Genomic DNA, 14,847 nt, shown 5'->3' with positions numbered 1-14,847 from the left:
TCTAAACACATGTTTTCACTCCTAAAATGTATAAAACTAATAATACATGTGAAAAATATATATTTTGCCGTTGCCCGCTAGTACTATATTGCAACATAGCCATGGAAGAGTGTCGCGTTGCTGCCTTTTGTTGTTCTTTTTTTCCTTCCAAAAGAGCCAAGATCACTTGTCTTTTCTCGTGTGTTATCGATGTAATTAATATATGTGACCCCACGCGATGTACAGACTGCTTGACTAGGCATGTAAACATGACATAATTGTATTAATGTTTAAGTGTAATGATGTTATTGACCGGATTGTCCGTAGTCCTCCAGCCGTTAGCTTACAGTTGCTAATATTATAAGCTAACAACATTACTAAAGCCAATGTATTGCATTAAATGCGGCCTGTCCGCGGTAAATTACTTATACAAGTGAGTCACGTTATATTTACCTAAATTACCAGCCAAAGTACATTCCAAATAAACAATTATTAGCCATGTTATGTTGTTATATCAGTTTAATTCATAAAAAACGTCGTTTTGTATTTGTCGTTCAAATACGGCCGTTAGCACTGTGAATTCAACATCCGGTGAGGGGAGGATACGGATCGTGTATGTATTGTGTATGGAAATCAGCGCATACAGTGGGTGGGCTTTAGACCGGATGTAAGCCTTGCACACTAAATAGAAAAATATAGGCTACAGTCTGCAGCCTGGTGATACAATAAAGAAACCCCAGCTCAGCTGCTGTTTATAACATCGCGCAGTTATTGAATTCATGAACATTTACATGCTTCCCTGAGAGGGAGAGAGAGAGAAAAAGGAAAGTTCCACGGGTCTGGTCGCTTGCAGAAAAGTTTACAGATAAAGAAGGACGGACAGGCTGGAACTCTTTTGACTGACAAAGAGCTGGCGATATTGAGCCTATATGCCAGAATAGGCTGTGAAACAAATTAATCCACAGCAGCAGGCCTACATACGTTCCACGTCGCTTGCAGAAAGAACTGTTCTTTTGACTGACAAAACATTTAGAGGTTCGGGAGGTCTATCTGGTTGGAATTATTTCAAACACTTTTTATTTTGTATCGCGCATCGGCAAGCGTTCTCGCTTCATGGAAAGTAAATGTCGGGTCGAGTCTAACCGAGCATGCATTCAATAACATCCCACCCTCATCATGGATAATAATCATTGTATTCATATTCCTATTATCTTATCAAAATAATAAACAAATTCCAAGTTAATTAACCAGCCAAACGTATATGATTTAATTCGTTGGACATGGAATGCAGGCTTGAACAATGCCGTCTCCAGCTGTCTGTGTTGTGTGTTCTTTTTTTTTCTCCACCCCTCTTTTCTTTAAATCATAACTCGCTAATTTTTTTGCTCATTTAAAAAAATTCAAAATACCATGTAAACTACGGAATTGAGGCTTTCATTTGGTATATAAATCGGTTGTGTAGGCCCTCTCTACGAAACCATATCAAGTGAAAAGGAAATGTCGGGGAATCACCATTAACACCATTATCAAGCAGCGCAAACAAAAGTGAGTGGGGGAGAAAGGTGGACGGCGGTCGATTGTGCCGATTATAGCCAGACTGAGTAAGAGATATATGCCTAAAATCATATTTACAAAACGTTTCAAATGGAGAAAAAAAAAACGAGATGATTTCAATCGAATATTTAGACAAAGTCATGCAAGGGGAACTTTCTCTGGACTCCATGGGCTAAGAACATAAACTTTTAAATCTCAAATCCGGTCAGAACGGCTGCTCCGACGTCGTAGTAGGCTACAGCCTCCCTCGGCTCCCAGCCTTTACTCTGGCAGGCGGCTGCCGTAAGTGCCGTTCCCCGATGCTGCTGACTGCTGAGTGCGGGGACTGTGGGAGCATACCGTTATAACGGGAGGAGGGGATTTCCACCCGGCCGCTTGCTGGCCCAAATTGATTCACATGTTGCTCACACTTTACAGGTTAATTGGGCTAAATCGTCCCGAAAATTTTGATTTGGATTCGTATATTCGCGATTGACGTTGTATTCGTATCGTCACCCAACCCTAATATGAACAGGATAATTGTGGTGAAATCTTAACTCATCCATGGGAGTCTCTCTCAAGGTCATCCTTGGACAAGCCTGTCCAGCGTCGTCTTCAGTCATCTCAATTCTCCATACATTAAGCCACATATGGGCTACTACTTTCCGCCCCTGTATCTTTCTTTAGTACGTTCCACGTAGGTATACGTTGTAGGACGTTCTGGTGATCCATGCCCATGTGCTGGTTCCCACAGCAAAAGTGTGAAGTCCCTGACTTCTTTCAGTGCAGCGCCTTCTGCTGTTAGATGTGGGGTCCGGGGGAAATGTTCTATATAGGACTAGGTGATCACCTCTGTGTTTCTGGCATTTAACCTTGGCACACTCTGTCTCCACTGTGGCCGAAAGCAGCTGTGCCTCAGTGCCTGCTCCACACTGTCAGAAGGCAGACAGTTTTCATCTGCATAAAGCAGGCCTGTTACAGGGCCCGCCAGGTTCCCTGTTTGATCCCGGGCTTCCTCAGAGTTAGTGTCGAAGTGTCCTTGAGCAAGACTCTGAACCCCTAATTGCTCCCGATGTGCAGGTTGGTGCCTTGCATTTTCCTCTGCCATCCGTGCAGAGCCGGATTTACCGTTTGGGCTAGGGTGGGCTGCAGTTCAAATGATTACTGTGGGGGACCACAGCCTGAAAAGGTTGAGAACCACTGATATGTAGACTAACTGAATGTTCCTAGAATTGCTAGCCTACCACCTTGATATAAAATAAAAATGTTGTAACTTGCTTAATGTAACTATTCATTGATTCACTCTAGTATACCAAAATCCATTTGGAAAAAAGAAAGAAATCACACCTGTGTGAAGTGAGGGTCGCTCATTTCGCATTATCTAACGTTTGGATAGCTGGTGTCAAGGTGATGTATGATTGCTCAGTAGTTGCTGATGTCTGCTCAGGAGGTTTGAGTGTTTGCTCAGACCGATTTTGTTTTTAGAGGGAACATTGGGCCTGGGTACCCCAAAATGAAAACAAAATAGCCCAAAAAAATGTCGGCCTCGCGGCTGCGCCGCTCGGTCAAATCGCGATATGCGGGGCTACGCTGCGCGCCCCAAGGGGGGCCCTCAAATTTGGTCCAGCCCGGGGGCCCTCAGCAAGGTAAATCCGGCTCTGCATCCGTGTATGAAAATGCACAATCTTTGTAAGCGCTTTGGATAGAAGCGCTAAATGCACCATTTAGTATTTAGCATTTTACAGCATAGGCCTACTATCTTTTAGACTAGGGGTTCTCAAGGTTTTTGGCTGGGGACCCCCGGAAATGCTTTGGCGAGTCTGTCCCTCTATAAAAAAATATAAAATAAAGGTGAAAGCCACAAAGAAAATTTTATATTACACGAGACCACAAAAAAAAATGTACTTCAGTAAATGAGTGCACATTTTGATGCGATATGGATGCTAGCAATGGAAATTGCGGTGGGTTTGGTGTATTGATTGCAAGGGATCGTGGAACCGTAATCATTGTGAGAGCCCAGCCGGCGAAATTAAACTGTGAGGAGACAGGGGAGAGTGAGAGAAGATATGTATGAGACCATTAAATACACTGATAGATGAGAAAATGTAAATATCGTAGATTAAAAACACTGTCATTCATCATAAACTGCGGGCCAGCTATTGGTTTGTCTTAAGGTTGCATGTGAGTTAGGATTACAGAAAAAAATACATTGAGGTACAAATTGTTGGTAACAGTTTTGGGCCAGTCATCTGTTGTGGGTGACCCACTGAGGCCTTTGCGTGAAGTCCGTGAACCATCGAACCATCTGAACCTTAGGTTCAGCTCATTTGCCCATTCCAGGGCCAGTGAGTGCAGTGCTCGATTGTCTGTGATTGGTAATCCTCTTGAAATTTGATTGCTGTCTGTGTAGTTGTAGTTGGGGTGGCTGCAGGTGGCTGCAATTCAAAACTAGCCATTGTAAAAAGGACGCAGTGTGCAGACATAATTTTCTTCTCTCCAGAAACACCAACTTGACATGTTTCTTCTCTCCAGTTGTTGCCATGGCCGTGGTACCTCTTGGTAATACACTTAAGTTCACTTTAATTTTGCCCTTTATTTGTGTTCCCTTTGGGAGTTTGAATCCAAACAGATTTCTTAATTCTGTCATTCTCCAGTCAATTTGTCTTTGTTTCTCTTTGTCTCTTGGTCTTGAGTCCAATAGGGTTTGTCTGACTGTAAGCAGTAATGATTAAAAGTAGGAACAATTAGTATGAACAAAGACCAATGCAACTCATTGATTGTTGCAATGAGTTGCATTGGTGTGGTTTACCGTATAAACTGTTTTGTCCCGACCGACCCTTTGGTGTGGTTTGGTAGATTTGAACTATTTTAAAATGTTTCTCAAAATAGTAAAAAAATGGCAAAGAACCACAAGGCTGCTGAGATGCTACGTAATAGGTGCTCCGTATTAGAGCCTCTCTTGGTTTCTGTCTGCGTGTCATAGGTGCATAGGATTTGTTGACACATTGTGTGTCAGGCTTAATAAGATTTGCGCTTTAACTTAATGGTGCACATATGTGCATGTCTGTGTCTGTCTGTGTACATGCACGCTTGTGTGTGTCATAGGTTCACTGCATTGTTGTTGGTTGGTAATGGTTGCAAGTAGTTGCATGTTGCAAGGAGTTGAATCATTGGTGTGGAGTGGGCTTAAGAGATTCACAGCTTGATTTGAAACATATTTGGAAATGGAGTTCCTTGGCCTTCTGGCAAAGTGTACACCAATTCTAAGCAATGCAAATTATGAGAAATGAAAAAACAAGAATTGATGCAAATCAATTAATTACCAGCTGCTGCATTATATCTCCAGGATTGTGCTATTATATGACATGTATATATCTATGTCTGTTTATGTGTGTGTGTGTGTGTGTGTGTGTGTGTGTGTGTGTGTGTGTATGTGTGTGTGTGTGTGTGTGCGTGTGCGTATATGGCCAAACGATACGCACTACCAAAATTCTGCCGGTGTTTTAATCGGATAGGTCCAGAGATCCTGTGTGCCAATTTCTGTGAGATTTGGACAAAATCTGTAGGAGGAGCAGCAAAAAGTGTGTTTTGGATAAATTTCAAAGTGGCGGAAAATGTATCATGGCGGAAATGGGCGTGGCCTATACGGGGAGATGCGTCATGACCCAAGGAATGATGATTTAACGACGTACGATTCAAGAGTTATAAGACAAAACAAGTGGGCTGTTATAGCGCCACCATGAGGCCGACCGATAAAATTATAAGTAAAATAATTGTAGTGATAATTATGAATTTATCCTCCAAGTTCTTATAACTATAGTGCTTACAGTTTCAGAGGAAAAAATACTTGAATGTGATTTTTTGCATTTTCCCATTCATGTCAATGGAGAAATTGAATTCACTAATAAATGAATATCAATTAAACTATACAACATTTCTCTTAACAAAATACAAGCACACCATTCCCGACCATTCCCGGTCAATTTGACATATGGCTCAAGTGTGTACAGTCAAAACTGTGGGAGGAGTAGTGCGTCCAAAAAAGGTTACTCTAGTCACTAGAGTAACCTTTTTTGGACTGAGTCTAGTGGAATAATAATAATAATAAAGTGTTACAATTACAATAGTCTGGTTGCCACACTAATAATAATGAAAGTTTTTGTTTAGCACCTTTCATGACATGAAATGCAGGTCAAAGTGCTTTACATAGCAATGGAGGGAAAAAAGCAAGGCATAGCTTGTAGGTCTGCTATTTTGGAACAACATATTTGCAGATGGGGGTCGGCGGCCAAATACATATAATTCTAGGGGTCCTTGACATTAAATAGTTTGAAAACCACTGACATAGAAACATGGGTTTTTCAGAAAAATATAATTTTGCACACTTTTAGACCATGTCCGTGGTCATCATATTGGTACCCAGTGCAGTTATTGACAGAGGTAGTAGTTTGCAGCAGTAATTGTGTAGTTTTCACATTAGTGAAGTGTCTTGTTTTTCTCCTAGAAGCCAATAAGGACAACCAAATGAGTCCATTTGGACAGTCTCAGAGTTGGTTCTAGGGTCCTTTGGTTCCATTTTGTACTAGGCTACACTCACACGTACATAGTCACCTGGACAGATCCTGTTGTTGTTTACACACAGAAGCACTGAGAAAACTGTTGCGCCTTTCTTCGTCCTTTTTTTTTCAAACTTGACTACGGTAGCGGTGGTCTCAAAAACATAAGGGAAACTTTGACAGGAAAAGACTTATAGAAAAAGAAGTAAAACTCCTTAGACTGAGACTTAGAAAAATATGCATCGTCAGTGCATATAGCACTGACGAAGGTCTTAGGACCGAAACGTTTGCTTTTTAATTGCACCATGAGCACAGAGCACCATAAGAGCATGATAAAATAAAAGAAAAAATATTTTTCTAAGTCTCAGTCTAAGGAGTTTTACTTATTTTTCTATACGGTGAGCGAGTCTTTTCCTGTCAAAGTCCCCCCACACACACACACACACACACACACACACACACACACACACACACACACACACACACACACACACACACACACACACACACAGATATATACATGTCATATAATAGCACAATTCTGGAGATATAAGGCAGCAGCTGGTAATTAATTAATTTGCATCAATTCTTGTTTTTTGCATTATATCAAAGTCCATGACTTTCGTCATATTATTACCAGCAGCTTTTATATGTGTGGTGGTGGTGGTCCACAGAAGAAAGAAATAGCAGATCTACAAGCTCCCAACGTGTGAAGATATATACCGAGATTTAGAAGGAATAAGCTAAATCGTGAGGCGACAATTCCTCCTCCTTCAGTCCGCTGTTTGAGCCTGTTTCTCTTCTCCTGAGGAGAGAGGGAGATCACACTGTGGTGGGCGGTGGCCCGTTGCCAGTGTTGCCAACTGTCGTGACAGAAATAAGCAAACCAGGCAAGCAACTGTGAATGAATCCACGTTAGGCTTGAAATATGCAGGCTTGGCAACACTCGGCAGAAAGATCTCCAGTCGACTACCAGTGTCAGCTACCAGTCGACTACCAGTGTCAGCTACCGGTCGCAAGTTTCCCAAGCTATTATTGACCGCAGCCACTACGTGGCAGCTGGTAAAAAAGTGCAGCAAGGAAAATTAATGAAAGTTTTGAGCAAGTAAGTAATAGTTCCCCCCCCCCCTCCCCATCTCTCTAGATACAAGCATCAGATGGTGTCCAGCTGAGTGTCCCAGTGTCTGTGATGATAACAGTGATGGACGCTAATGACAACACACCAACGTTTTCTAAAGTGTCCTATGAAGTTAACCTCTACACTGATATGACGCCTGGAGAAACTGTTATACAGGTAGGAACACACGCATGCGCACCTCTGTTTCCTTCCTTCTGTTGATGATATTCTGTTGCTGCCATAATGCATGCATGCATGCCTGTGTGTGTGTGTGTGTGTGTGTGTGTGTGTGTGTGTGTGTGTGTGTGTGTGTGTGTGTGTGTGTGTGTGTGTGTGTGTGTGTGTGTGTGTGTGTGTGTGTGTGTGTGTGTGTGTGTGTGTGTGTGTGTGTGTGTGAAGCCGAGGATGTTTAACCTGTGTAATGATGATTCTGTGTTCTCTAACATTTCAGCTAACACCCCTGATGTCATTGTTGTAAATGTAAACCATAGAGAGGTGTTCATTCTCGAGGTCGGCTGTACCTTTGACTATAGCCTGGAAGAAGCCTTTCTAACCAAAGTGCTGAAGTATCAGCAGCTAGTGCAGACCATCTCACAGCTAGGCTACAGATGTAAACTTTTAGTTTTTATCTTTGGCAGCCTAGGGCATGTGCACAAGTTGGCTGTGAGGGGCTTACAAATGGCCGGCCTTTCCAAAAGGAGAGCCAAGCAGTTAGCGAGGTACTGCTCAGTTTCAGCCATTATAGGAAGCCGCTCAATTTGGAGGAGGCGTTGTTTCCTTTATCCATGATTTATGTCTGCTGCCCTGTGTCCGACATGTCAGCTGTACTGTATGTAACGATGCTTTGCCGTCCATGCACGTTGTAACTGGCTGCTCTCCCACTGTCAAACTGCACTGGCAGTGTTTATGTCCTTTGTACAAGGTATTCCTGTACTTCTCATTATGTGGACATAAATAAACATTTCAAATGTGTGTGTACGTTTTCTTTTGTGTGCGTGTCCATGCAGCTGTCTGCAGTAGATGATGATGGCGGTCCCAATGGTGAGGTGACCTATCGGATCTTAGCCGGAGATCAGGGACACTTCCTCATGGACAACATGTAAATACTGTAATTCATTGCATCATTATATCGTGTTTTATACTAATTACTGCAGCGGATTGACTGTTCTATTATTGATTATTAATGAGCCTGAGTCAACTGAGGCACATGAGTCAGTTGACTCATGTGCCTCAGTTTATTTAATGAATACGTTTTAATATTGTGTATATACAGTAAGTGCGTGTGTGTGTGTGTGTGTGTGTGTGTGTGTGTGTGTGTGTGAGATTTTATATAGAAATATAGCTACATGAAATCATATATTCTAATAGTTGTTTTTGTTTTATTGTTTTTAATTATTAATTATTATCAAATACGTATGGGCGAGAACCCCTTTTGGTGTTTTAAACATTATGTTATAATTTAGCTATTGAAAAATAGCAGATCTACAAGCTCATAATCTACAAGCTACATCTACAAGCTTGTAGGTCTGCTATTTTTGAAAAATCGTGAAAATATTTATTTCAGAAAACTGGAGGATTTAGAAGAAATTTGAGGTCAGGTCTAAATGGGTTTAAGCTAAATATGCTAATTATGAACATTGCTCAAGTTAGCATCTTAGTTTCTACATGGGACCCATACTAAACATTTCTAACATAAAACGTTGGTGTACTCAACATGTCCGGGTTCACATTCTGGCAAGTAGACTATTATGTTTATGCCATATATACAAAATGTACATAATAAATGTTACTTTGTCTTTACAGCACCGGGGTCATCACCGTGGCAACGGATGTTGAATTAACTATGGGAAGGAACTATGCTTTGACCGTGGAAGCCACAGATAATGGATCTGAACCTGATAGGAGGTATGTGATGTGACCTCGTCTGTCTCTTTTGTGTCTGTCTCCCGCTATACAGAGAAATTTCTGTGCCTGCTTTTGTGTGTGTGTGTGTGTGTGTGTGTGTGTGTGTGTGTGTGTGTGTGTGTGTGTGTGTGTGTGTGTGTGTGTGTGTGTGTGTGTGTGTGTGTGTGTGCGCGTGCGACGTGCGTGCGTGCGTGCGTGCGTGCGTGCGTGCGTGCGTGCGTGCGAGTGTGAGGTGGAATTTCCATCTTTACAGAGTGTTCAGACATCTTTATGTATTTGTGTCATCACAGAGCACCCTAGTTTTTGGGTTCAGAAACACTGTGAAAGAGAGTTTTATATGTTTGTAACTAACAGAGAGAGCAGAAGTGAGCATAAGGTAACAGAGCATAGTGGTAATGACACAGTGTCGACATTTGCCAATAAGCAGGAAGTAAATGACACACTATCTCAACACATTCAGCAAATTAATTGACTCTAGACCTATATCTTTGCCATTGCGATTCATTGTGAGCTTGTAGATGCTGCTATTTATTTTAGTCAAAGGTTTGCCCCAGAATTGGGATGCTATACGTTTAAAGTGGTTAAGGGGTTCTGAACTGCAATTTGTTCTTCAATTCATCTTGCATTTGTATACCTTTATAAGTGTGAACATGTGTTGCGTGACATCATTTTGAAAGCGGTTAGAGTGGCGCCTGCATAGAAATGCAAGGACCTTGCGAGCATCTTCAAGGATTCCTCTTGTTTCATTCTCCATGGATGGAGTGCCATTATTGTAACATTTATGTTCCCAAGTGGTCAACACAGGCATCTCCTCCTAAGAGGGTGGATTTGAAGTTATGCTAAGAGCACTATGGAATGGCATGTGTTGCTCTTGGCCTGCTAAGCCCCCACATTGCCTAACCATGCTGTGCTTTCATCTGAGTTGCGGCTTGATGCCACACATGAAGAAGATTGCATTTTCAGTTGATGAAATTGCTTCAAATGCCTTGTCTCTGTTTCCAAACCTCATGTCTGTGTAATTATTGAAAGCAGAATCGTCCCTTGTGCAAGACATGTTTGTGTGCTCATGTTTGACTGAATGTCTTGAATGTGACCATGCTATGATAACACACAACTTCAATTATTATTGTGTGTGTGTGTGTGTGTGTGTGTGTGTGTGTGTGTGTGTGTGTGTGTGTGTGTGTGTGTGTGTGTGTGTGTGTGTGTGTGTGTGTGTGTGTGTGTGTGTGTGTGTGTGTGTGTTGATTCAACAGTCAACGTGAAACATCACAGATTGTGTTGTGCTCCATCAGGAGAATGGCAAATCCCCCAAAACGTCCCCAAATTGAATCAGCTTATGCAATTAAAGCTCCCATTTTGACCTGAGATCAGATTCTATAAATGTCTTCTACATCCTGACAGTTTTCTGAAAAAGCCATGTTTCCATGTCAGTCGTTCTTAGATTTTTCAAAAATAGCAGACCTACAAGCTCGTAGCGCGCCACTCGGTGGCGCGCTATGAGCTTGTAGATCTGCTATTTTTCAATAGCTAAAGTATAGCATAATGCTAACACCAAAAGGGGTTCCCGCCCAAAATGGGTTAAAGCTCTTAAAGAAACAGACAATACTGTATATGCCTTTAACCCATTTTGGGGCGGGGACCCCTTTTGGTGTTTTAAACATTATGTTATAATTTATCTATTGAAAAATAGCGCTATAGGTCTGCTATTTTTGAAATAAATCATGAAAATGTGTCGCGAATCCTGACAGAAAATTGTCAGGATTTAGAAGACGTGCCGTTCAAATCTCGCTAGTTCTATGTAAACTAGGAAATCAGGGCTTTCATTTGGTATATAGATCGTGCGTGTAGGCCGTCTCTACGGAAACGGTATGAAGCCGCAAAGGAATTTCGGAAAGTTCGGATTCAGACATCGATTAAACCCCATTTGCTGCTATGGGGTGATGAACTGAATGAGCAAATGCAGGATCGCGCACGCCACACGCCTGGCACAAATAACTTCTTTGACTATACAATTATATAAACACATAGACACGCAGGCACTCACTTCTGCTGATTATAGGACAATTACAAAGAGATGCAATAGGAGAATAAGGAGAGTTGAAGCAGCCCGCACTACGCAGACTGCATCTCCATTGAGGCGCGGTGCGCGCCGCTCTTTACCAAACTCATTTGGCATGCGGTTTACGGGTGCTTTTGAAATGCAAAAAATAGCTTTCCCAAATGTGTGTGACCAAAATAGCAATTCAGGGGAAAGCGTGCCAGCACGCCCATGACCACACATCTAGGCGCAAATACCGGTTGTCGGCAAAAAAGATGCGAAAATACCATTAAGGGACAGAGAAAGCTCCTATTATCCGTAATGTTCGGGCAGCGGCTGAATTGCGGGCCGCCATGCGGGTGAAGGCGGCGGCGAAATTGGAGCCCTATGTCTCTTCCCCTCTCTCTCTCTCTCTCCTTTCCCTGTATCTCCTCAGAGCCTAATAAACAGCATTTGTCAAAACAGGAATTGCTCTCTTGTCAGCTGATGCCTGCAGCTGCAGCCAGATCAATATGAGCAGTGAAACCTTGCAGATTGAGGTGCTTCCAGTGATGTCTTACTGCGTGTCTCCAATTGTCCCTAGACTTCCCTTTTCCCTCTGGCTGATTATTATGGTCGCTGCCGTGGAGAAACCTCTTATCTCTATAAATAAATAAAGGTTTTAACCCATTCTGACCTGAGATCAGATTCATACGAGGTTTCCGCCGGACACACACTGGTCTGATGAACCCATTCTGACCTGAGATCAGATTCTAAAAATGTCAGTCGCTCTTCGATTTTTCAAAAATAGCAGACCTACAAGCTCGTATCGCGCCACTCGGTGGCGCGATATGAGCTTGTAGATCTGCTATTTTTAAATAGCTAAAGCATAACATGATGCTGACACCAAAATGGGTGCCCGGTCAGAATGGGTTAAAAAAACAGACACCAGTCTAATGATATCGATATAATATACTGATGCCCTGCCCATGCACAGACAGGCCCAACGCAATTACCCTATGTTACCCATTATGTTGACCAATCATCGTCATTATGATTACGTTATGCCCTGTGGAAGCCATCCTTTCTCTTTCTCATGTGGAATGTTTCACTCTGGGAGCACACTCAGCACACCATGTCAGTTCACATGGCAGACTGCACTGGCAGGAGATAATTTAAAAGTTTCATTACAAGTTACAGCAAAGTATAGTTTCGTTATGCAAAGTAACTTAATATAAGGGGCGTTAGTTTCAACACTGATAACAACAGTGACAACAAACAATTAAGATATCTCAAACAGATTAAATTCCAATGTACAGGTTGGAATATAAATTAATTGCAAAGGGGGGCAATTTCTTTAAAGGAAACCAGTGATTTGCTTGTAGATGTGCTACCTTTGCTATTTATTTTTATTCGAATCCTGAAAAGTTTTGGATATATGAGGTTTCCACCCGACAAAGATGATTAAACATACCATAGCATATCTCCCTACAGCTCGCCTTGTAAAGCTCACAGTCAGGAGGCAGGTAGGCAGCAACATGAGTGACAATATATGTTAATAAGTGTGGATGGCAAGGACGAGACTATAAGTTCGGGTTCTTGTGATGAAGAAGCTGAAGATCCGTAGGGCTAAAAATGGTTGGAAACTAGACTGGCTTATATCGCTTTCTAAAACGTCTTCTCAAATTGTCAGGAGACTCATGACAGACTAATAGAGATCGATTGAGAGATGGAGAGGTAGAGAAATGGGAAGACAGACAAACGAAGTGATGGATGGATGGATGGATGGATGGATGGATGGGTGGATGGATGGGTGGATGGATGGATGGATGGATGGATGGATGGATGGATGGATGGATGGATGGATGGATGGATGGATGGATGGATGGATGGATGGATGGATGGATGGGTGGATGGATGGATGGATGGATGGGTGGATGGATGGATATGTACTGTAGTTGAATGATACATAGATGTACTGTGACGCGTAAAAACTGTGCAGACCAATAGCTGTGTTTCTTCACTTGTTTTTTGTGGTTCTCTGCATTTTGGTGTTTGTTTCCATGGGTCTCCTTTTGTCATCTTCTGTGGTGTTAAACTTTGGGCAAGGTTCCAACGGGAGGTTGTGGCCTCATTTGTAGATGTTACCTAACCAATAAAAGTGTTTTCGTGCGTGAGGCTTCTTTTCAGGCCAAACAAAGTGGATTTTCTGATTGTGGTCCATGCCCTAAAAGTCTCCTGTGTGGAAAGCACAAAGGGTTGTGAAGAAAGTAGTTGTTTATATTCAAGGACGAAAACACCTGCCAGATGGATAATAAATACTGTGAAATGAATTTGAAATATGGCTCAAGGGATCTGAAAAGAAACAATGCAAAGTGATGGAGAGAGGAAGAGTTATGGGGTGGAGGGGGGGGCAGCTAGAGGAAGAGTTATGGGGTGGAGGGGGGGGCAGCTAGAGGAAGAGTTATGGGGTGGAGGGGGGGGGCAGCTAGAGGCAGAAAATGGAGAAAGCAAAAACAGAGAAAACAATGAAGAGCACCAAGCGGGAAGAAAAGGGAACAAGGAAGAGAAGGAACAGACGAATGAAATGCAGAAAGGGAGACGCAGAGTCAGTGGTGGAGGGAGAGAGAGAGAGAGAGAGAGAAGTAAGAGTGAAATAAACAAGCAAATGGACAAAACGTAATTGGTCTCGGCTCCAACAGAGAGCTATTGAGCGGTGGCCAATCCCTCCGCCATCTGTTCCCGCCAGACCTCACCTGATCCATTTCTGTGAAACACACTCTTCCCGCATATCAGGTCCTCTTTTCTCACTCCTTATTTCACTCTCCCCCAATTCTCTCCCCTTATCCGTCATCTTCCTCTCTTCTTTCGCTCTCCTTCTTTCTCTCCCTTCATCAGTGCCCTTTCTGTGACTCTTTCTTTCACTCTCTCTCTCTCTCTCCTTTTCTCTCTTTCTTTCCCATCATGATTCAGTACCTCTTCCCCAGTCTTTAATCTGCTCGTCCTCTACTTTTCTCCCTTCATCCATTATTGCCATGTCTCTTTTTTACACTCTCCTTCTTTATTTCCCTGTATCAGTGTCCTTCATGTGAGAATGGTCCAGTGAAGACAGTCTAATTGCATCAACTGCAGGGAGTGGGAGTATGGGATTTCTTTGTTCTATCACTAACTGTTAGAGCCAATTTAGTTATTTCTATCTTATTTATTGATTTGCCTGGACACTCGTTGCTGCCCCCCGCTGTCTGGGCTATGAAATAGTTGCCACAGGCCCACAGCTCACACAGCAGGATGGAACCTCTTGATAAGGAACACGCGTGAGTGAGGGCGGCAGCAAACAGTTTTTTGACCACATAATTATAAACAAGTCCACAACACAATAGAAAGAAGAAATAAGAAGAGAATAGTTTTGTTTACGTTATATTGAACTCTTACATTTACACTGATTTATTTACACACAAACACACATAGGCCTACACACAGCGAAGCTGATCGTTTTGGAGTTTGTTTTATAAACAACGCTGTGTGCAAACAATAATGGACCCTTGGAATGTGCGTCTGAACTACTACACCGTCTCCGAGCCAGGCGACTTGAAAACTAAGGTAGGACAAGTCTCCATAACACTAACGTTGGATGAAACTCACCCAAAGTCCTGCCTCAGGCATGGGGTATTTTTAAATTAATTATTTGGTTTACTGGGAGCCGGTGAAGAGAAACGTTTTAGTTTTAGTTCAATACTCTC

At 42.4% G+C, this 14,847-nt stretch overlaps 1 protein-coding gene across 1 annotated transcript in view; it reads left to right on the top strand.

The window, feature by feature from the left end:
- The window catches only part of LOC310874472 (protocadherin-15-like), a 282,612-nt gene that overhangs the window by 132,823 nt on the left and 134,942 nt on the right, over window positions 1-14,847 (top strand). The window contains exons 15-17 of the mRNA XM_083787282.1: window positions 7,213-7,362; window positions 8,193-8,284; window positions 8,989-9,090. Coding sequence (XP_083643408.1) covers window positions 7,213-7,362; window positions 8,193-8,284; window positions 8,989-9,090 — 344 coding nt within the window. The remainder of the gene's footprint in view (window positions 1-7,212; window positions 7,363-8,192; window positions 8,285-8,988; window positions 9,091-14,847) is intronic.

This window comes from Protomyctophum parallelum, assembly GCF_964188405.1.
Source record: "Protomyctophum parallelum genome assembly, chromosome: 17".
Classification (NCBI taxonomy): domain Eukaryota; kingdom Metazoa; phylum Chordata; class Actinopteri; order Myctophiformes; family Myctophidae; genus Protomyctophum; species Protomyctophum parallelum.
Note: the sequence above shows the minus strand (reverse complement) of the source record. Positions and strands in the feature narration are given on the sequence as shown.